This window comes from Catharus ustulatus, chromosome 12, assembly GCF_009819885.2.
Source record: "Catharus ustulatus isolate bCatUst1 chromosome 12, bCatUst1.pri.v2, whole genome shotgun sequence".
Classification (NCBI taxonomy): Eukaryota; Metazoa; Chordata; class Aves; order Passeriformes; family Turdidae; genus Catharus; species Catharus ustulatus.
In genome coordinates, this window is record NC_046232.1 from 7,998,873 (window position 1) to 8,019,919 (window position 21,047).

Consider the following 21,047-nt stretch of genomic DNA (forward strand, 5'->3'; position numbering starts at 1 on the left):
AAGTCTGTTTTCTCCTTGAAAGCAGCACTTGTTTGCTTTGTGATTAGCAAAAAAATTTATCAAGAAAAAAATGTTCTCCCATTCTAATGTCCATTGTTTTTTCCACCTTTTTCTTCTGTTTTTCTTTTTTTTTCCTGAACACTTCTCTTTTTGCTATTTCCCCCCCATTATCCCTGATCACACAGAGGTTTTGACTCACTCTGATACTAGATGCACTATATTTAATGCCTTGGCCATTAGATAAAGTCATCTGCTCAGAACTGCTCCTCTGTGACACAGCCACAGCTTTCTGGAAACATTTTTCATGTAAGGCTGCCTTAGAACAGGTAACCAGACAAACCCGCGGCAGGTTTGTATTTTGCAGGCTCACCCGAAGCGCGCCCGCCGCCTGCTGCCGGTCCAGTGAAGTGCGCCGGGCTCAGACTGTGCTGACACACCAGTTGCCATTTGACATTGCTAGAAACAAGAGGCCCATACAGAGTATTTCAGTAGCTAATGCCCAGCTTGTCTAACAGATAGAGAATTTTCCACAAATGTGGAAATAAACTGAAACAGAATAGATTTAAGCTTGTGGCAGATGAGAGAACCTCATGGAGGAGGTGTTCCTGGGATGGTTTTGGAGATGCCTGCCATGTATTCTCTGTTAGATACAGAAGTGGCACCACAATAGACAGAGTATGTTTGGTTGTTATTAATTCTCCTTCTTTTGGTTTCAGGAATAAAAGGGATCCCCCAACCCTCAGCTTTTGTACCTACTGCTGAAAGTAATTCTTTTCAACCACAAGTGAAAACCCTGCCATCTCCTGTTGATGCTAAGCAGCAGCTGCAGCGTAAGATCCAGAAGAAGCAGCAAGAACAGAAACTGCAGTCTCCTTTGCCAGGAGAGTCTCCAGTAAAGAAAACAGAAGGCACTGCAAGCAATGGCGTGACCAGTATATCTAATGGAAATCCTGCCATTCTGTCCCCTCCACCTATTGGCATTGTTGTGGCTGCTGTCCCCAGCCCCATACCGGTAATGCTCTCCAGCAATTGTCTAGAGAATTCTACATTGCCAGTAACTAAGCAGTGGTGTCAGTGGATTAGAACAGCTTCCATTCAAAGGCTTGGGTGCCTTGATGCTTTTCTGTCTGGGCTGTGTTATACCACATTAGTTACAGGGTTGATAGAGAGGCAGCAGAACTCTGATCATCTAAGTTCATCTTTGAAATCATTAAAGTGAGCCTTGACTTGAAGTCTAACCAGATGAGAGAGCTGACACGAGTTGTGTGGGTTACTGAGGCCCTAATATGGAATCTAAATTGCCTTTCATTGGCCCAGTGCATTTAGTGACAGGTACAATTTTATTTTGAATTCATATCTGTAGTACAGAACATTTTTGTCTTTCAGCCATATAAAATTGGGCTAGGGAGTACAGAAGGTTGTTTGGTTTCAAGATGTGCTGTTCATTTTGATAAGTAAGCCAGTTTTTCTGCCTGATAGAGAATTTGTATTTAACTCACTTTTGAAACCTTAACAATGAGCAGTATTTTGAACACATTCTCTCCTCTTTAGCCTTTGTATGTCTGTCTTTTGGTCCCACATGGTGAAGGATTGTATGAGAATGACCCTTTCATTAGCAGAAGAGCAAACTAGTGTGTACACCGTTCCTCATGCCTTAAAACTAAAAGGCATATATCTTCTACCAATCCTTATGTAGAGAAATAGAAATTATCTTGGACAAGTAGAAGAGCTTATTTTGTTTCAAACTGATATTTGCTAGCTTTGGTACATTGAGCTATGTTGTCTTTCACCTTTAAAATGCTTGGGGCTGAGGTCACATATGGGCTTTGGGGACTTCTTGCCACACCTTTTCTTTTTCTCTCTTTACAGGTGCCAAGGACCAGGCAGTTGGTGACATCTCCAAGTCCTATGGGATCGTCTGAGAGCAAGGTCCTGCCGCTCAATGTTCAGGTGGTCACTCAGCACATGCAATCAGTCAAGCAGCCGCCAAAGACTCCCCAGAACGTTCCTGCCAGCCCTGTTGGTGACCGCTCTGCCCGGCATCGCTACCCGCAGATCCTACCCAAGCCAGCAAACACCAGTGCTCTCACCATCCGCTCTCCCACCACGGTGCTATTTACCAGTAGCCCAATCAAGACTGTTGTGCCAGCTCCACATGTGAATTCCTTAAATGTGGTAAAAATGACAGCAATATCTCTTGCCCCGAGCAGCAGTAGTGTGCCCGTCAAACAGACGCCTTCAGTTAGCACTAGTGCAGGAGCAGTGGAAGAAGGGAGGACTGGTCCACAGATCAAAAATGGATCTGTTGTTTCACTTCAGTCTCCAGGATCCAAGCCTAGCACTGCTGTTGCTACACCTGCAGTCAAGATCAAAACGGAACCAGAAGCATTGCTGGATGAGAACTCTGCGCAGGGCCAAGAGAGCTCTGACATGTCTAAATCCATAAAGGCAACCCCTGACCTGCCTCCTGCACAGCTAGTGAATTTTGAGGTTGCAGCCTTGAAGGTTTCAACAGATGATGTCATGGAGCTAAAACCAGGTAAGGGCTGTGATCAGGAAGCTGAAGAAGCAGGGACCAAATATAAGACACAGTCTGATGAAATCACACCAGTTTCTTCAGCAGGCAATAATCAAAGCACTCTTAAGATCACAGTTGCCAGTCAAAACTTGTCCAGCACCAGCATCAATTCACCTCCTACTGGTGAGTCTATGATTAAAGACAAAACATGCACTAAAAGTCCAAGAAAGCGACAACCTTCCACACTTCAGGATTCCCAGTTACCACCTGTAAAGAAACCACTAGTGGAGCAGTTTGCAACTGGTAATGCTGTGGACAGTCAAAAAGCTAACAATGTTAAGAAGGCTCTGAAGGTTGGATCATTAGCTAATAGTGACAATACAGCAACACTTGCTCAAGTTCCCAGCAAGGTACCTGTGACAGTACCTGTACCTTCTACAGCTGCTGCAAACTTAACAACAGACCTTTCTTTGAGCACCAATTTAAATACCTGTGATCCTGCTTTAGAACAGCAGCTTGCATCAGCATCATCTCCAGATATAAAGGTAAAATTGGAAGGAAACTTGTTTATCATAGAAAATGATTCAAAATCTGATGGCAGCTTTAACCCAAATACGTGGCACCATATCACCAAAACCTCTGACTTTGCATCTGTGAATTGTGATCAACAGCAAGATATCAGTGTTATGACTATTGCTGGGCACTCTGGCTCCAGTGACTTACAGGAATCCGCGTGGGAGCCGGTGCACTGTGAAGGTATACAGCAGGATGTGTACAGCCAGCAGCTACAGAGCCAGATCCAGGACTCCTTGGATCAAATACAAGCACAGTCTTCAAATCAGTTACCTCTGCAGTCTGAGCTGAAAGAGTTTGAGCATACAGTCCCTCAGTCAAATGAAAACTTCTTTTCGTTTGATGACGACCTTACCCAGGACAGCATTGTGGAGGAACTGGTGCTCATGGAGGAGCAAATGTCCATGAATAATTCCCATCCTTATGGTGGTTGTCTAGGAATGGCACTTCAGAGTCAGGCTGCAGCTCAAGGAGCTCCCGTGTCATCTCATCCAAGCAGCACGCACTTTTACCATTCGATCCATAACAACAGCACTCCAATACACACTCCCACCCCGACCCCCACCCCGACTCCCACCCCCACCCCAACTCCAACACCCACCTCCGAAATGATTGCTGGATCTCAGAACATGTCTCGAGAGAGCCCTTGTTCAAGGCTGGCTCAGACAACTCCCGTAGACAGCGCCCTAGGAAGCAGCCGGCACACGCCCATTGGCACACCCCATTCCAACTGCAGCAGCAGTGTCCCTCCAAGCCCCGTGGAATGCCGGAATCCATTTGCATTTACTCCCATCAGCTCCAGTATGGCTTACCACGATGCCAGCATCATATCAAGTAGCCCTGTGAAACCAATGCAGCGGCCTATGGCTACCCATCCTGACAAAACCAAGCTCGAGTGGATGAATAACGGCTACAGTGGGGTTAGTAATTCCTCGGTTGCAAACCATGGCATCCTCACAAGCTACCAGGAGCTGGTGGAAGATCGCTTCAGGAAACCTCACGCTTTTGCAGTTCCTGGCCAGTCATACCAGTCTCAGCCGCGCCATCACGACACTCACTTCGGCCGTGTGACTCCTGTCTCACCTGTGCAGCACCAGGCAGCCCCTGTCAGTAGCACTACCAAGCAGGAGGGCTTTGCTGTTCCTGCTCCTTTGGACAGCAAAGGAACTGGTTCATCCCTCAATAACAGTCTGAGATGCCGGAGTGTGAGCCCTGCTGTCCATCGCCAGCGTAATCTCAGTGGAAGCACTGTTTACCCTGTGTCAAATATACCACGCTCTAATCTGACACCTTTTGGAAGTCCAGTGACTCCCGAAGTTCACAATGTATTTGCTAATATCCATGCAGACACCAGTGCCAATAACATAGCACAGAGAAGCCAGTCAGTCCCGTTGACTGTGATGATGCAGACGGCCTTCCCGTCTCTTCAGAAACAAACAAACACTAAAAAAATAACCAGTGTGTTGTTAAACAAACTTGATTCTGACAGTGATGATGCAGTGAGAGGTTTGGGAATGAACAACATGCCCTCAAATTACACAGCCAGGATGAATCTCACTCAGATTTTGGAGACATCCACCACTTTTCCTAGTGCCAACCCACAAAGTATGATCAATTCCAGCACTTCAGTTTATGAATTCCAAACACCAAATTACCTCACAAAAAATAGCAGCACCGATCAGATCAGTTTTTCTTCTGGAGATAACCAAGCACAATCAGACATCGGAGAGCAGCAATTAGATTTTAGCAGCACTGTAAAAGACCTTTTAGGGGAGGACAGTCTGCCAACAAACCAGCAGCTGGTGAATCAGGTGGCATCAGATCTCAATAACGTTGCATCTGTCTTTCCCAGCGACATCAGGTTGTCTTCCGAGCTCTCAGGCAGCATTAACGATCTGAACACTTTAGACACAAATCTACTGTTTGATCCAGGTCGTCAGCAGGGACAAGACGATGATGCTACACTGGAGGAATTGAAAAATGACCCCTTGTTTCAACAAATCTGCAATGAATCCATTAACTCAATGACTGCATCAGGTTTTGAGTGGATGGAGAGTAAGGATCATCCTGCTGTTGAAATGTTGGGTTAATCTTGTTTTATAATATGTATGTAGCACACTGTATCTAAAAGACAGACGTATTGTATTTGTCTTAATGGAAGTGCCTCCTGCAGCAGAAACACTTGCTATGTATTGTGGCATTTTTAAAAAAAGTTTGCTGTACCTGTTGCTCATTCTTCAGTAAGGAAAAGGCAGTCTTACCAATTTTAAACAAATCTCTGAAGGTGATGGGCTATCAAAGAGCCAGTATTAAAATTTGAATTTTGGAGTGTTTCCCATTCAACATTTCTTGTTTTAGCAAATAAAGAAGTGGTTAATGGCAGCCAGTAATAACAGCTATGGTTGATGCTTTGGGAGGGTTTTAATTCAAGCTTATTAGTAAGCTTTCCATACTTTGTATTGGTTGTTACTTCTTAGTAGGTGATCCCAACTTTGTCATCCAGGTTTGAAATGCAGGGTGCCTGCAGGTAGGTGAGCTGGTGGGGAGTGGGTACAAGTGGACCCGGTGACATGCAGATGCCTGATCATTGTGTAGCTGTCTGGAGCACTGCTCGATGGTGAACTTTGGGAAATCTCTGTAGCACTGGTGCCATTGGTATCTCCAGGAAAACGCAGAGATGGGAAAAGCTAACAGAAATGATCAAGGAAAAAGATGCACTAAATTTTTTTATTTAAGGGAAATAAATCTATGTAGTTACTTTATCCATTAATATTCACGACATACTTGATATTTTAGTTCTCATGTCAATGTTTTTATATTAGGTAAAATTAATGCAAAAAGATTTTGAGCACTGAGATTTAATCTAGGCATAACCCCCTATTTTAAAGTGATAGGTACTGTAGGTACTGTTTATCAATGCTAGAGAAGGAACATGATCTTTTCCCTCCTTTTTCCTTTTTTTTTTTTTTTTTAGGGAGCTGCTGGAGCTCATTAAAATACTGTTTCTAAATGTTCCTTTTTTTTAAAATTTGCTCTTTCCTAACCTGGTGGAGGGCGTAGGAAGATGTTATTTTCTCTCTATTTCAGTAGCTTGAGCCTTTCTGTCTTTCTTGCTCGTTCTCTTTCTCTCAAACAAAAGATTATTAAAATATTAGAAAATGTGGTTAATCTAAAAATATTTCATATAGAGCCATAATACTGCCAGGCACTTTACAGATATACAGTAAGACACATGATCTTTCTTTTGGTAAAACTTCTTTTAAAAGTACTTACTGTTTTAGAATTTTAGAAGCCTGAATTCCATTTTCCAAAGTGATTTGACAGGGTGATGAATCTAATTTTTTTTTATTATTATGTTTTTAAAGGACAAAAAGTGCTGCCCCCCCTGGAAAATGAGAATTAGACTTCTGTCCCACTGGTTTAGTCAAACCAAAAAGACCTTTTGTTCTATCAGCGTGGCATACATGGATCTGTAATGGTCAAAAGAGAGAGGTATTTACCCAGCTATGGCCTTGATGGTAGAAAGAGGACTTGCAGAGGCAGGTTTTTACAAAAGAAGTGGTGCACTGAGTATGCTACAATACTGTCCCTTAAGCCTAGTATAAAACTGATTACTTTTCATGTGACCTGACACAAAGCAGAAAATAGAGAAGGAAAAATGTTATTGTGCATTTCTGTGATGAATGCTCATGAAGTTTATGAAGGGGGAGATTCAGTAAACCCCCCTAGATTTCTCTAAGGGGAAGATGCTCAGATGTTTCATGTGATTAGTGTTTTTCTTTAAGTGTCTTGGTGGTCTTTTTCTTCAGTTTTTGAAAATGACTTGAGATCCCAGTACTGGTCAATTTTTTTTGGCAGTGCTGATTCAACTTGTGCTGCTGCATTGGCACTGGAGGTGCTGGTATCATGGCTTCTCTTGCCGTTGCCCCAGTTTATCACCAGTTTATGGCTTCTTCTGCAGGGACAAACAGTTGTGCCAAGCTATAGCACCTTATGGGAGCCTGATTTCACTGTGCTTGCATCAGAAGTTTTGCCACTTCATCAGGAACAAACCTGGAGAGTTCTGATCCCTCCTTGAAGCACAAGGGTGTTGCGATAATGTAGTTTGCTTTGAGACCAAGTGACTCTTCCGAGGCAATGGGGAGGAGACAAAGATGCATAGTAACCTTCTGCTTGTTGTCCTGCCAGGTGTCTGTCAGTAAGACTTGAACCATTTTTCTTGTAGACTAAAGTTGCTGAGGGAAGGGCTTGAATCCTGTACTTGCCCATGGCTTTTTGATAGAGATGTGCTGAACATCCTCTCACCCTGGTGGGAGGATGGGTCTGAGAGACACTCAGCACCTTTTTGTTTCTGTTTTCTGACTTTGTGTGAAGTGCCAGCACTACTGTGAATAGGTGAAACCTGTTTGGATGGAGCAGGGAGGGATGGAGCAACTCAGCTGTGGTGTGACTGCAGCAGCCCCTGCTCCATGGCTGAGCTGAGCTGGGCTGGCCTCACCTCGGGGCACGGACACTGCCTCTGAGGAGGGCCTGGGGGAAGGAAGGCTTAGCCTAACTGCTAGGCTTTTAACAAGATTTCTCACAAAAGCAAGGGTAGATTTAAAGTTGATGCATTCTGAATTATGCAGCCATCACCAAAGGTTTTTAAAAGTATGTTTAAAATGATCTTTAAATGCAAGCATTACATTGGGCCTAACATGTGACTTATTTAGCAGAACTATTCTATAATCAGTGGGTTTAAAGCAAATATATGTTTAATTTTAAAAGTATTAAATTCGATAAGAATTGTTTCAAGTAAAATCCAAGGCACAGGCACAGCTTTGTACATTGGTATGTATCATTTTAGAGATGTTTGTGTGTTGGTGTTATAATTAATGTTAGGTCCCTGTACTTAGTGCTAGTTAGTTCTTTATGATACATTGAGACAGAGCACTACTGCACACCAAAGTATGCAATACCCAAAGGAAAATTCTGTGATCCTAACAAATGGAAGCCTGTCTTTGTCAGATACTCCAAAACTGAATTTGAGACAGTTCTGACCCCTTGTTTACATTATTGGCTTCCTATTAACATAAAGAAATAAATTATTTTGATAGCAGTTTTTGCTAAAGTATACCAACTAGTGAATTTGTACCCTGTGTACAGTATTGCAGCAAACACTTTAAATTTGATTGCTTGGTTAGTCCAGCAAACTTTCTGGGTTCATATATTGCACTAAAATTCTGTTGAACCTGTGGCAGGCACATTCCTTAGGATAAATGCAACAAATACGGCCCACAGATTTAAAAAAAGGCAAAATGAAAAAAAAAAAAAAAAAACTTTTTAATGTGTTTCATTATTAAAAGGCAAAATGTCATTGAAAGTGACAGGTGAAATTGTCTTATGTAGCAATGTGCATTGATCTCAATGAGATATTTCTATTTTTGATTCTCTTACATGAGAATATTGCAGCAGGAAAAATTAAGTTTAGTTTGCTTCACCATGTTAATACATGATCACAAAACGTGCATGAGTGTTAATGACTTAATCTTGTACAGTACTAGATATATTCCTGTAACCACTTTTATTTTTTTTATTTTTTTGCTGTATTGAAGCTGGTTCAGTGTTAACCAGGTGAGCATAGTTATTCACAAGTTATTTACTTTTTTATGTTAACTAATTCAGCTTAGTTATTGTTGAATATGTTCCTTTCTTGGATTATTTTTTAATGTTCTGGTGTTGAAAGACATTTTTGCATCATTTTATCATGATAAGAATTCATGAAGTAAATAATTTGCAAATAATTGCAATAAGCACTGACTTCCGAACTGAAAAGAAGGAAAGTGTTTCTTGTGCAGTGCATCTGAGGATCATATAATAGTCTTGTACTATACTGTGCTTTATTTACTGCACCGTAAGGAAAGAAAAATCCCTGTTCCACATTTTCATTTAGTGCAGGAAATCCAGTTTCTCCCCTCTTCCCCAGTGTTTTGTTGTCTGTTGTACTGCTGAAACTACAGTAGTTGAATATTGCAGTAGCATTTCAGTTATTTTTTTTATTGAAAGTGCTCAAAAATTGTTTTTTAAATGTTTTCAAAAACAATAAAAACATTTTATATTAAAATTATCTCTGCAGTTTTTTCTTTGTATGGAAAATGTGCTTTAGGGCTGGCCTAAAATCCAGAATTTTATAGTGTGATGACTGATGACAACTGCTCAGTTGAACCTTGCTGCAGTTGCTAAGCCCAGTGAAGCTGAATGTGAAGGTGAATCTTCTTCACTGGGGTGCCTTGGTCAGTCTTAGTCCAGGTGTTGGTTTCATGCCTGGGTGGTAGTTCTTGCTGTTGTGACATATGACATCCCATTGCTGGTGTTGCCATCCACTGTGTTGGTGCTTGCCTGGTTTTGCTTTCCCATATTCCTGAGGTGCTCTTACAAGGTGTTAGTGTGGCTTGACTTGCTAACGTAAAGGGGAAAATGTGTGCTTTGATCTATGGATTTCTGTATTTGGATTGTAAAATTGCATGAAAACCCATCAGTGTACCCATCACAGTCTGTGTGAACGGGATGGAAAGGCATTGCTACAGAGCAGGAACTGGCTACAAAAAAAGGAGGGATGATAAATATTCAGATTTTCATGCCAAAGAGATAGCACTGATTGACAGACTACATCCCAGACTATAGAGGTGCTGAGATGAGCTGGTGGATGACAAGATTTGATGGCGGCACAAAATCACTTAGGCTCATCAACAAAGAAAAAGAATTATCAGGGAGACATAAGACAACATAAATGAAAGAAAATCAGAAATACATTAATTTTAACATGTCATGGGAGGAAATACTATTAATATATCTCACTGCATTCTAAACATGCTTTACAAAGAGTTCTCAATGAACAATTGACAGACACTTCATGTTCCAAGTCAGAAGAAATGCAAATTAAAAACTCCTAAGGTATGTGATGGAATAATGTAGAAGATAATAGAAAGATACTTTAGAAATTGTTAGTTCATCTGAAGTAATAACAGGTTTTAATTGGAACCTCTCAGCTGTAAATTTGAAAGAATTTGTCTTGATGGTTAATAAAAAGGATCAAAAGAACTAACAAATCTGTGAATGGAAATGTCCTAACAGGAAAGATTTAAGAAGGTAGAAATCTTGGAACTGAAATCAGCAGCTTTGTAGGTTTCAAATTATTAGATGCTTACATGCTTAATAAAGACATCCAGAGTAAGTCCTAAACAATTACTTTGAAATATTTTTACATCTCCAGAAATACAAATCTGTATGTGTGAATGCAGCTGGTATTCCAGTAAACAGAATTCCACCTCTGGGGTTAAGGATTGCTGTGTCAAATGAGGCAGTGGTTCATGTAGTCCATACAGTGTCTCTGGCAATTGATACCTCCTCTCTGGAGCAGAGCTGCATTATTATGTGGTCACAGAATACATGGTCTCTTTGGAAACTGCTCTAGACTCAAGAAACAGATGCTCCATCTGAAGCCAGTCAAAGTTAACCAATGCTGGTTATCTTGCTGCTCTCCTCCCTTTTCTAAAAATGGTACAAGTTAAGCCTGGATAAGGAGATAAAATCAAAGAAAAATATGTAGTGATGTTTACAAACTGGAGCAACACTGGGAAGTTATTCCCAGCTTAAGGAAGGAGCAGGGACCTGACTGCATCCTTAGGATGTTTCTGTGTTGGGGATCCACAAAATAGTTAACAATTCATGTGCCCAGGCCTGGGCTGTGCTGTGGCTGTGCTGTTCTGTGTTCTCTGGCTGCAGGGAAACCTTGGCCAGGTAGCCATAACAGAGGAGCCTGCAGGCAGCTCCCACTCAGTGCTGGCAGTGATGCACTTGTGTGTCCTTGCCTTTTATCTGAAAGTGCAGCTAGGAGTTCTCATGTGAACATCCTTTCTGCTTGACCTTTGAAGTAGTGAGCAGAGTTGTTTTCTGGTAGGAAAATCCTGTAACAGCTCAAATAAGGGGGCCTTCCATGGGCCAGAAGTGTGTGTGGATTGGAGGTCCATTCCTTGCTGCTGTTGGCAGATCTGAAAGGATATAGGACTGTCCTCTCTTTGCTGTGCTCACTCCAGCAAATGGCATTTCAAGCACTGCTTCATAAGAGCTGAGAGCCTTTGTTACTGTTGTAATAAACCAACACCTTCTAAAACATAGTTAACATTACCTGATGAAATTGCAAATCTTTCAGTTGCTTTTGCTTTTCCTACCCAACTTGTTAAACAAAGAGAAAAGGTTGAAATACAAACTCAGGAAAGCCAGATTAATTAAGTCAGAAGTGAACTGAGGACATGGAAAAATTGTTTAGAAAACATTTAGTGCTAAAAAGACAGCTGTTTCTTGCAGATTACAGTGTTTAAATATCCCAAATAAAATAACACCTTGATATAAAGCAGAATACATAACTGATTGATTATAGTTGCTGATAGGTCATAACATTTCTGCCATGTGCTTTGGATATGTAGGAAATATCCTACTAGTGATGCAAATACTTGAAATGTGTTGGAACATTTGCATTTCTATTCTCCAATGGCTTTGTCATGCCTCCTCCTGAGTCTGTTCTTCCTGGGCCTGCCTACCCATTTTCTATATCTGGTAATAACTCAGTTCTGAAATCATTAAAAGGGTCCATTTTTGTCCCTGTGGCTCATCTTTTCTCTGCTGTCAGCTTCCTTTTAAATAAACTGCTTTTATGTGGATTATGATAAGTTATGTATCATTGGAACCTTGCCTATCCACACTACCTAATTAGATGATGCCTATTGGAATACAATTTTCAGTGGATCTCAAGCTGCTGGTTCAAGTACTGTTAGCAGTATGCTACTGATCCAAAGCACACGCTGCTGTTTGTGTAGGGGGGTTTTGAGTCAAATGTTAAAATTGTGCTTGAAAAATTGGCCCAAGGACTGAAATGAGCCTCAACAGCTAGTGAGCATCATTTTAGCATACCTGTGCATGAAAGGGGCCACTTTTTGATGGAAATGGAACTGTTTTTAAAGTTGTATATATATTATACTAAATAAGCTAAATGTGCTTTTAAAGTCTTCATACATGGTGAACGTAGGAAGAAGAAAATGCATTGGAAACTGAAAATACATTTTTTTTTCTTCAGGGGTTGATAGACTTATATTCACTTATTAACTTGCTGGTAGTGGATTTTTGTGATGACTAAACAGAACAGGGCAATACCTGACTCCTGCAGAGGTTGAGTCCATCTGTAGCCTCAGGTTTTTGAAGCACTGTGTGGAGGAGGTAGTTAGTGGGAATGAAGAGAATCTGTCCCTGCAGCCTTCCTCAGGTTGCCAACCTACCTATTGCTTCAAATTGGTACTTCTCAACATACTTCAGAGAGCTGTTGGGCTCTCTTTTTGCACATATTCTCATTTTGTTTCTCGTATAGATGGGAAAACACAGCACTGTAACTTATCCTACTTTATAAATAAACTGATAAGGATTTGGTCATCTCCTTTCCCTATCAAGAATACCCTCGAGTGTTCTATTTGCCTGCTCTGTATCAGTACTTCAAAAGGACACTTGTTCCAAGGGCTATGATAATCATTTCCCAGAGAGATCATGCCCAAATCCTCCTTACTCTGAGAAAAGAAGAGACATTTTGGAATGTGTTGTTCAAAAAGCTGTGTATAAGCAATTATTTGTTCTGACTAGAAAAAAAATCTCCTTGATTCTATTTCAAATTGCTTTAAAAAATTAAAACCATCTCTCTTGATATATGTAGAGATGAGAAGGATGATGAAGTGCCTGTGTCCAAGAGGTTCATGATTCTTGCACTAATGGCATCACTAAAATCTGCTTTGACAAGGATTAGTTGTGGACAGCAAAACTAACACAGGGACTTAAAATAGCTGTCTCTGAAAAAGCAAAATAGGAAATCTCAGTGCTTACTAATAAGGAGTTGCTGGAGACCTGTTATGTTGCACATTACTTTGAATTACTTCAGTGTTTTAGGAATTATCTGAGGTTAGCTTTTTATCAAAAACACTAGCTGTTTAATAATAGGAGGATATTTTTATTTCCCTTTGCTTTTGGCAGAGGTAATAGTTTAACCATTAATAAATACCATTTTACAGCATGCACAAAGCCCTACATTTTTGTCAGTAAACCTGTTTTTTAGGAGTACTTTCTTGTGGGATTACTTTCTACCTAGCCAGCCAGACCTGAAGATATGTGGACATTTCTTGAATGGTTGCTCTTAAGTGCGGTTTGGCATTAACAGTAATTAATTCCCAGTGTCAAAACTTTCAAGATCATTGGAAGCCAATCAGTGCCCCAAGGATAATACATTGAAAATCTGTGTACTCAAAAGTATTTGAACATTAAAAACACCTGAGTAATTCAAACTGACTAATAACAGCCATTATTTACTATTCCCATTTTCCTAATGAAATAAGAGAGAATCACTGTAAGAAGGAGCATCTTGTGTGAAACTGAGATGTGGGAAGATGGGAGTGCATTAGTGATGCTCAGTCACACACCACATCAGAACACAGCTTATCCTGGTCTTAGCAATGTTTTAGGCACTGGCAAAGAGCATACAGCACATACTACTACATACACATATGGAGAAGGATAATCTCAAGGTATTTAAAGAAGAAAAGCCCAAATATGTAATCCCTGGAAAGTACTTACTTCTCTAACAATGTGATGGGTTGAGCTGTTAGCAAAAATATCCACAATTAGTGTGTTAAACATAGGATCACTGGTGGATAATTAATCTAGGAGCAGTATGACAGCAGTTGACTGGAGCTCATCACCTCCAGGTTTCTCTTCTGGCAGCTCTCCTCCCCCTCAAGCTGAAAATAGAGAGAAAAAGATGACATCTGAGTGGTGGTGATTCAGACAAGTGTTTACCATTTCATTCAAATGCATATGCACAAAATTAGTGTGACTTTCCACCTCCACTACAGTTGCTCTTCTTACTATGCAGGTTTGCTCATCGAGACAGAGACATTTCCAAAAGAAATTGCTTGTCGGCTGTTAAACAAGTCACAAAAATTAGGAAAAACAAGTTTTATATCTTTCTCTTCTACCCTGTGAGAGTTGGAGAGCTCAGCACCTTTCCTGGGAGACAGGGAAGAAGGGAGCTGGCCCAGAGCAGGTGTTGGTGCCTTGGGAACACAGGCCCACGCTTGGAGAGCAGTGTTAAATTTTGTCTGCTGGTTGCCCTGGAAAGGAGTTACTTGAGCAGAGAATTTCTGGTTCACATCTGGTCTGTCTGTGGGTGATCATCACATCTTGCTGTCATCCTGCAGGAGCAAATAGAACTGCAGGACTTGAGACTGCTGGAGGCAGTGGCTTGGCTTCAGGCAGCACGTGTATCCAAACAAGGATATGTTGCTTTTAAGGGAAAGAAGAGCTAAGGAAAACAAAACCTGTGACTTTGGAGAACTGAGAGTGAAAAGAAGCAGGAAGGGGCTGGTGAAAACCTGCCAATGAGCTAACAGCAGCCCAGTTGCAATGCAATGCACAGAGAGCTGCCAGCCTGGAGTGACTACCAGACTGAATTTCTTGCTTACAAAATTTAACCTTTCATATTTGTACCAGTTTTGCATCTTATTGTCATGGTGCTTGAAATCTAGTATTAATTGCCAGGATCCAGCCTGTATTTAACAGTAGAGCCAACAAGAGTGTTAGGTCTTGGGCTCTTAACTACATCTCTGCATTAGTCTCTTTACTGAGACATTGCCTTGATAGTAAAGAAATTGAGATTATTAGGATGCCAATATGTGCTTACTTCTCTTAGTCATAGCAATGACTCATGACCAATATAAATTTTTTCCATTAATTCCCTGTTGTACAGTTTTCCATTTACCTGTCACTGTGACATTGTGAGTGGTGCATAACATTCTCTATTGTATGACTCAGTAGAACAAAAGACAATAGGACAAAAATCTGTTTCTGCCATTTGCATCTGTTTTGTTGGAGTTTTTTTGTTTGTTTGTTTAGTTGCAGTTAAAATTACTTCTATTCTTTTGGTTTAAAGGGAGACCAGCAAAGATAATGCATCCAGTTTGATTTAAAATCTTCTGTAGAAAAAGTATGTCCTACATTTAATAAGTTAAAACATACTTTGGTTTTACTTGATGTCCTAGCTTTTATCACTTAACAATCACTATGATTAGCATATATTGTTAAATGAAAGGCTATTGTGATAATTCTTCAGAATTCTGAAACAAATCTCCTTTTTCCACATAATTTCGTCCTTTAAAAGCAAAAGCTGCTTTGTGTTTTGGGTTTTTTCAAAGTAGTTGGGTATTATGGTGCACAGATTCTTTTTGGAAAAGCATTCATGATAAAGAAAGATACAAGCGATATGTCATAAATGTATATCAAATTCAAACCACAAATTGGATCTATCAGGATGAATGCCACCTGCTTAGAGATGGAATTTTTTTTAAAACTTTGTAAATTTTTTATTTTTCATGGGACTGAAGGTTAATTTAGATGGCAAAAGAAGTCAAATTTGTTACCAGATAAGAACTCAGTATTGGGATGGAGTAATGAGATAAAATATTAACAGCTTTTTAATGGTGTGGATATACAAAGTGTTCCATTGCACTTAGATGATCCAAATTCAGGTTATTCTCTGCAACTGAAAATCAATTATTTGCTTTCAGAAGAGCTCTCTTCCACTAATAGTTTGTAATAGCATAACACCATAAAATATTAAATGCTGGAGATAGATATCTAACATAACAACTGAATGTTTGTTAAAGAACATATTGTGGTTTATGTTCCCCCACTTTTAGGTAAAAGAGTAATTTGGGTGAAGTGGTAGATGTCATGCTGCAATATTGGAGATAACTATTGATCCCACTGAAAATGCACATAGGAATTACCTTAATATATGGATGCCTCTGGGTATCAAACCCAGAAACACAATTTCTGTGCTTCAGACCTGTTCATAGGAGGTCATCTGCTTATGGATTTGAGCACTGACTGTGTTCTAACTCCTATTCTGGACAGTCAGTGGTCTTTCCACACAAAATATGAGTCAGTGCTGTGTTACTCTGCTACTTAAAAAATGTAACAAACAAAATGAGTATGTTAATGTCCTGTTGTATATTTCAAAAGGGCATTATTTTAAATTTCAAAGGTATTGAAATGACACATTACTTAAAATTTAATGCTTGAGTTTTGATGTCCTACAGGAAAGCCTAGTAAGTAATGTGCTAATGAAACATTCACAATGAAAACTTTTATTACACAGGACTTTAGGATGCTGCTTCTTATAGCCTCTACTGTACAGAAGAGCTGAGACTGAGACTGCAGAAAGGCAGAGTTCTGGCTAGTGACATGTAGTAAGATATTTATAGGGAGAAATAAAAGAATATCTTTTACTAGACTAACCAGTACAATTCTGAGGAAAAAACCCAAAAACAACAACCACCCCCCCCCCCCCCCCAAACCTCCACTGTGAGCTTTTTGGGGCTCTGATTCTTTCTTTTTGACATGGTTTGTACACTCTAGCAGAGTATGAGAGACAGCACTGCAAAACCCAGTGTTCATGCTTGACAGCCAAAAACCCACATGCTTTTTCTAGCAAGCTGTAACAACAATTTACTAATCATCGTTAGACTCAGTCCCAGAAAAGACCAGACCTGGAAATCATGCCTGTTGTAACTTAGGCAGATTTTCCTTCCTTGGTTGTCACCCAGAAACTTAAATTTGGATAAACCTCTAAACTTGTGCTGGAAGACTGATGTAGGCAAAGTTGAGCCAAAGGAATTGGAAATTTTGCATGTCCAGAGGGTCAATTCAGAAACACAAGAGGACTGTTTATTTTGAAATACCAAAAAAACTTTGCTGGATCTTATTTTACAAACTTTCTTGGTTGGTTTTATAACAGACATTGTTTCCCCAAGTAAATCTACCAATTCATATGAAGCCAGTTGCCCAAATGCCATTTGGTCTGTTTGTAAGACATTCATCTAAATTTTCATAGGTAACAGCCTACATTGATTCTGGGACATGCACAAACTGTTACTGATACTGAGATTGCATTTCCTTGGAGCATCTGGTTACCTCTGGAAGGAGAATGTGAGTGTGTGTGATAAAGGGTCAGGTTTGCCTGAGTCACTCTGAGGAGGTGTTACCTGGCTGTTCCGTGGTCTGCTTGGGGCACAGTCCAAAGAGCTCAGCCCGGGTCTGTGTTTGTTTTGGAAAGGAAAGAGTTTCTCATCAGATGATGGCAGAAGTAGGTCACTGAGGCTGTGAGGGGCCAGGCTGGATCAGTTGAAAGGTGACGAAAGACCCTGGTTCCTTGCCAGTACAGGTGCTGTACATTTGTTTGTTCTCAGTGACCCGTGATTTTCAACACATTCATCCTAAGAGGGGTATGTTCTCTGCACTCCCAAACTGTGCAGTGCCTGGAGAAGTTTGGCTTAGGCTTGTAGAAAGGCTTATGGTTACAAAGCCCAGACTAAACCATTCAATTTACGGCTTTTTTAGCACAGCTCTTGCTGTTGTCCTCTTGCCTGCTGGAAAGGCGGGGGCTCGGAGGGGGATTCCCGAGGGATTGGTTCACAGGCTTGAACAGGCCATGGGGGGCAAGCAGATTTTTCTCGATAAAAGTCTTGACAACATTGTTGTTTTGATTTCAGACTTGGCTTTTACAGTTTATTTTTTTTCTGTCCTCTGGCGTTCTCCCGGCTTGGATGTTATGTCAGGTCAGCTCCTAACACAGCTGGGACTTCCTTCCTCCTCAAGCACCCTGGAAGGCAGCACTGCCTCATCCTGGCGGGCTCTCCTCTCGGTTTTCCCCAGATTTTTGCAATTTCAGCTTCCTTGAGTACAAGGGGTTAGGCAAGAGTTCCATAGCTTGGGCCTGACTCTCAGAGGTGTAAAAATAAGACTGCAGCAGGAGAGGTTTAGGTTGGGCATTTGGAAGAATTTCCTCACATGAAGGGTGATTAGATATTGGAACGGGCTGCCCAGGGAAGTGGTAGAGTCACCGTCCCTGGAGATGTTTAAGAAAAGACGAGACACTCGGTGCCATGGTCTAGTTGATACCATGGTGTTCGGTCGTAGGTTGTACCTAATGATCTTAGGGGTCTTTCTCAACATTATCAATTCTGTAAAGCAAGACCTCGACAGTGTAAACCACCGGAAAAAATTTTAGAAAGGCGGCATTATCCCGCCGAGGCCCTGGGTAGGGCTGCCGAGAAGGGCAGGGCGGAGCACGGCGCGGCTCCCGCGGTGCCCTGAGGGGCGGTGGGGCTGAGGGCGGCGGCCGCGCGCCCCCTCAGGCTGCCCGCGCGGCGCGTGTCTCCAGGCGGGGCGCGGAGCGAGAGCCAATCGGGAGGCGCCACCGCCCCCCTGGTGGGCGGGGCCCAAGCCCCACACGCCAATCAGACGATGGAGAGCGAAGCGGGGCGGAGCCTGGGCGGGGCGCGGGGCGGGGCGTAGGTAAACACGGCGGCGGGGGGCGCGCGCCGCACGGCCATGGCGGCGGCTCCTGCGGAGGTGCTCGGGCTGCCGGGCGAGGAGGTGAGCGAGGCCCCGCGCCGTCCCCCGCGCCCCCCGCTGCCCGCTCCGCGGAGCCGGGCGGTGGCTTCTCCGTGGGCTGCACTCCCTGCGGGGCGGGTGGTCCCCGCGGACCCGCTGCGGTGTGGCGCGGGTGGGGGAGCGGGGTGAGGTGATGAGGGGGGTTCCGGGCGGGACCGGCGCTCCGGTGCCGGCTCCCCGCGCCCCGGCCCGCCGTAAGGTGGCGGCTGCCGTGCCGTGTACCGCCGGCATTCCTGTCTCTCCCGCTGGAAGCTGTGGAGCCTCCTCTATGGACGGAGCGATCCGCGTGCGCTCGCAACTTCCTCGTGACGGAGTGGAGCGGGATTTCTTCTCCCCCCGCTCTCTTCCCGGTACCGAAGAATCGCGTCTTTGTTCGCGGCTTTGTCACGGGCGGTGTGACAGGAGCGGCGCGTGGATTAGCGCGGTGCAAAAGGCAGTGCGGTGCTGGGGCGCATCCCAGCGCTGCCCTTAGCGGGAGAGTGCAATTCTGTCTGCGCTCAGTGTTCTTTGCGATAAACCCCTGGGGGACTGAAAGTGGCTCCTGCGGTGGCCTCTGTCCTGAGGTCGTAGTTCCTGAGCACGCGGATCTTTTGGAAGGTGGCTGAGGCTGATGTACCTGTTACTGGTGTAAGTGGCAGACAGCTGGGGGTAGCTTTGGCATTGTAACCAAGGCTTGTGCATGGGGCAGAATGTTATGGAACAGTTAACTTTATCAAGAATGAGGAAAGTTACGTTATTTGTTGGGTTTTTTTTTTAATTGCAGATGCAGGAAGACTAAAAGCAGTATCTCTGAAAGCTGTTTGGTGACCTGTGTGAAATGTCAATAATATTGTCTTTGAGCCAACAGGATATTTTACCAAGATTGTCTTTGATCAGCTCTTTTTTGTGTTCAGGCAGTGATGATCTCTGTGTCAATGCATACTTGTTGCATCCCTAATAAGAATTCAGTTTGTTAAAGCTCTAAAATACTACTCCTTGTCTTGTTAGCATGACTCTCTTTCTCAAGTTGTGCTTTATTTCTGGAGAGGTAACTGAAAAGCTCTTAAATTACCTTTTTTCTTCATCGTAGTATTTGAATTACATAGGATTTCTAATACTAAATTAGCACTGCATAATGCAAGGGTTGCATAACACTTCCTATTACAAGATCCTGTTTTCAGTTGCTAGTAACTTTCTGAGGCTGTGTAGTTGTACTAAGAGATTCCATGCCTTAGTCTCTCTATTTTAACTTTGTTAGGCTTTGTTCAGTTTAGCTGCTTTGTAGCCTCCCTTGCTATAGTGAAAATATTTTGGAATTTGCTTAAAACTGAACAATTCTGATCTTCCCTGTATCTTTTTGAGCATAAATATGTTCCTTTGGAACAGCTGGGGGAAGGGGGAGATGTGAAAAATCTATTAGATCAAACTTTTTCTATAATTCAAAAACTTAGCCAAACTTTTTCAAGTGACATATGTAAAAAGTGCAGTTATGCTTAGAGACTTTATTCAATGAGTACATACTGATTTGCACGTAAAAAACTTGCTCAGTTATCTTCATAGTTTTTATGTGAGATTCTGCATGCACAAATGGCAAAAGAAGTTATCTTAGGGTTATGAGAAAACTGCTCTGCTAGCTGTTTTTGCATAGGATACTAGAATGGAGAATAAAGTTCTCCTTCCCTGGATGGTCTTTTTCTGTCTTCACGGAGTTTTAAGTCTGGAAGATTGTATACACAGAAGTACAAGAAAAACATGGTTAGAAACCCAAGTCATGTTGAAAGTATCATCAAGGACTTTTCTGTTGTCCCCCTGCATTGTTGTGCAGTCTTGTCATAGTTTGTCTGCACACTGCTGCTTCCCCAGGGCTGCTCTGGGGCCTCTTCTGTCAGATGGATTTGCTTGGGTATAAATCAGAATTGTGTAATAAAAGAAAGCAAAGTTATCTGCAAAACCTCTTGTTGCAGCTTTTGGATATGGTAAATATAATAATTATAAATAAATTGTTAGGAAGGCAGGTGAGGAGAAGGTGTAATTGTTGAGGCAGTTGAATGTAGTATTAGAATGTGGGTTCCATCACAGCTCAAGTTAGGCAATTATGACAGATTTCTTTGTTAATGGTGTATTAATCACTTGGACTTTATAAAGGATGCTAATATGATGTTGCTGACACAAAAAGAAACTGGGATAAAAAAGAACGTTATTGAGGTTATTGTGTGTACAGTGGGTTTGTGTGTATGCTGTGTGTAGGTATCTGAGTTGCAGTGCCTGAATCTAGCAGGTGCAGTTGTCCTTAATTTCTCTGGTTCAGTTTTTCTTCTGTAAAAGTATTCTGTCACCCACAGGACTTATGGCTAAGCTGAGTATTGAAATAATGAGCACTGGTAAGATCAGTGTGGAAAAAACAATAGTTTTGTATTCAGAGCAAGGTCTTAGCAGTAGAAAAGTAGATCTT

At 42.0% G+C, this 21,047-nt stretch overlaps 2 protein-coding genes across 2 annotated transcripts in view; both read left to right on the top strand.

The window, feature by feature from the left end:
* RFX7 (regulatory factor X7) overlaps positions 1-9,195 on the top strand; it is a 49,579-nt gene extending 40,384 nt beyond the window's left edge. The window contains exons 8-9 of the mRNA XM_033070606.2: positions 717-1,012; positions 1,870-9,195. Coding sequence (XP_032926497.2) covers positions 717-1,012; positions 1,870-5,181 — 3,608 coding nt within the window. The 3' untranslated portion in view covers positions 5,182-9,195. The remainder of the gene's footprint in view (positions 1-716; positions 1,013-1,869) is intronic.
* Positions 9,196-18,522: 9,327 nt separating this feature from the next.
* Positions 18,523-21,047, top strand: part of NEDD4 (NEDD4 E3 ubiquitin protein ligase) — a 51,066-nt gene continuing 48,541 nt past the window's right edge. Inside the window, exon 1 of the mRNA XM_033070600.2 lies at positions 18,523-18,598. Coding sequence (XP_032926491.1) covers positions 18,554-18,598 — 45 coding nt within the window. The 5' untranslated portion in view covers positions 18,523-18,553. The remainder of the gene's footprint in view (positions 18,599-21,047) is intronic.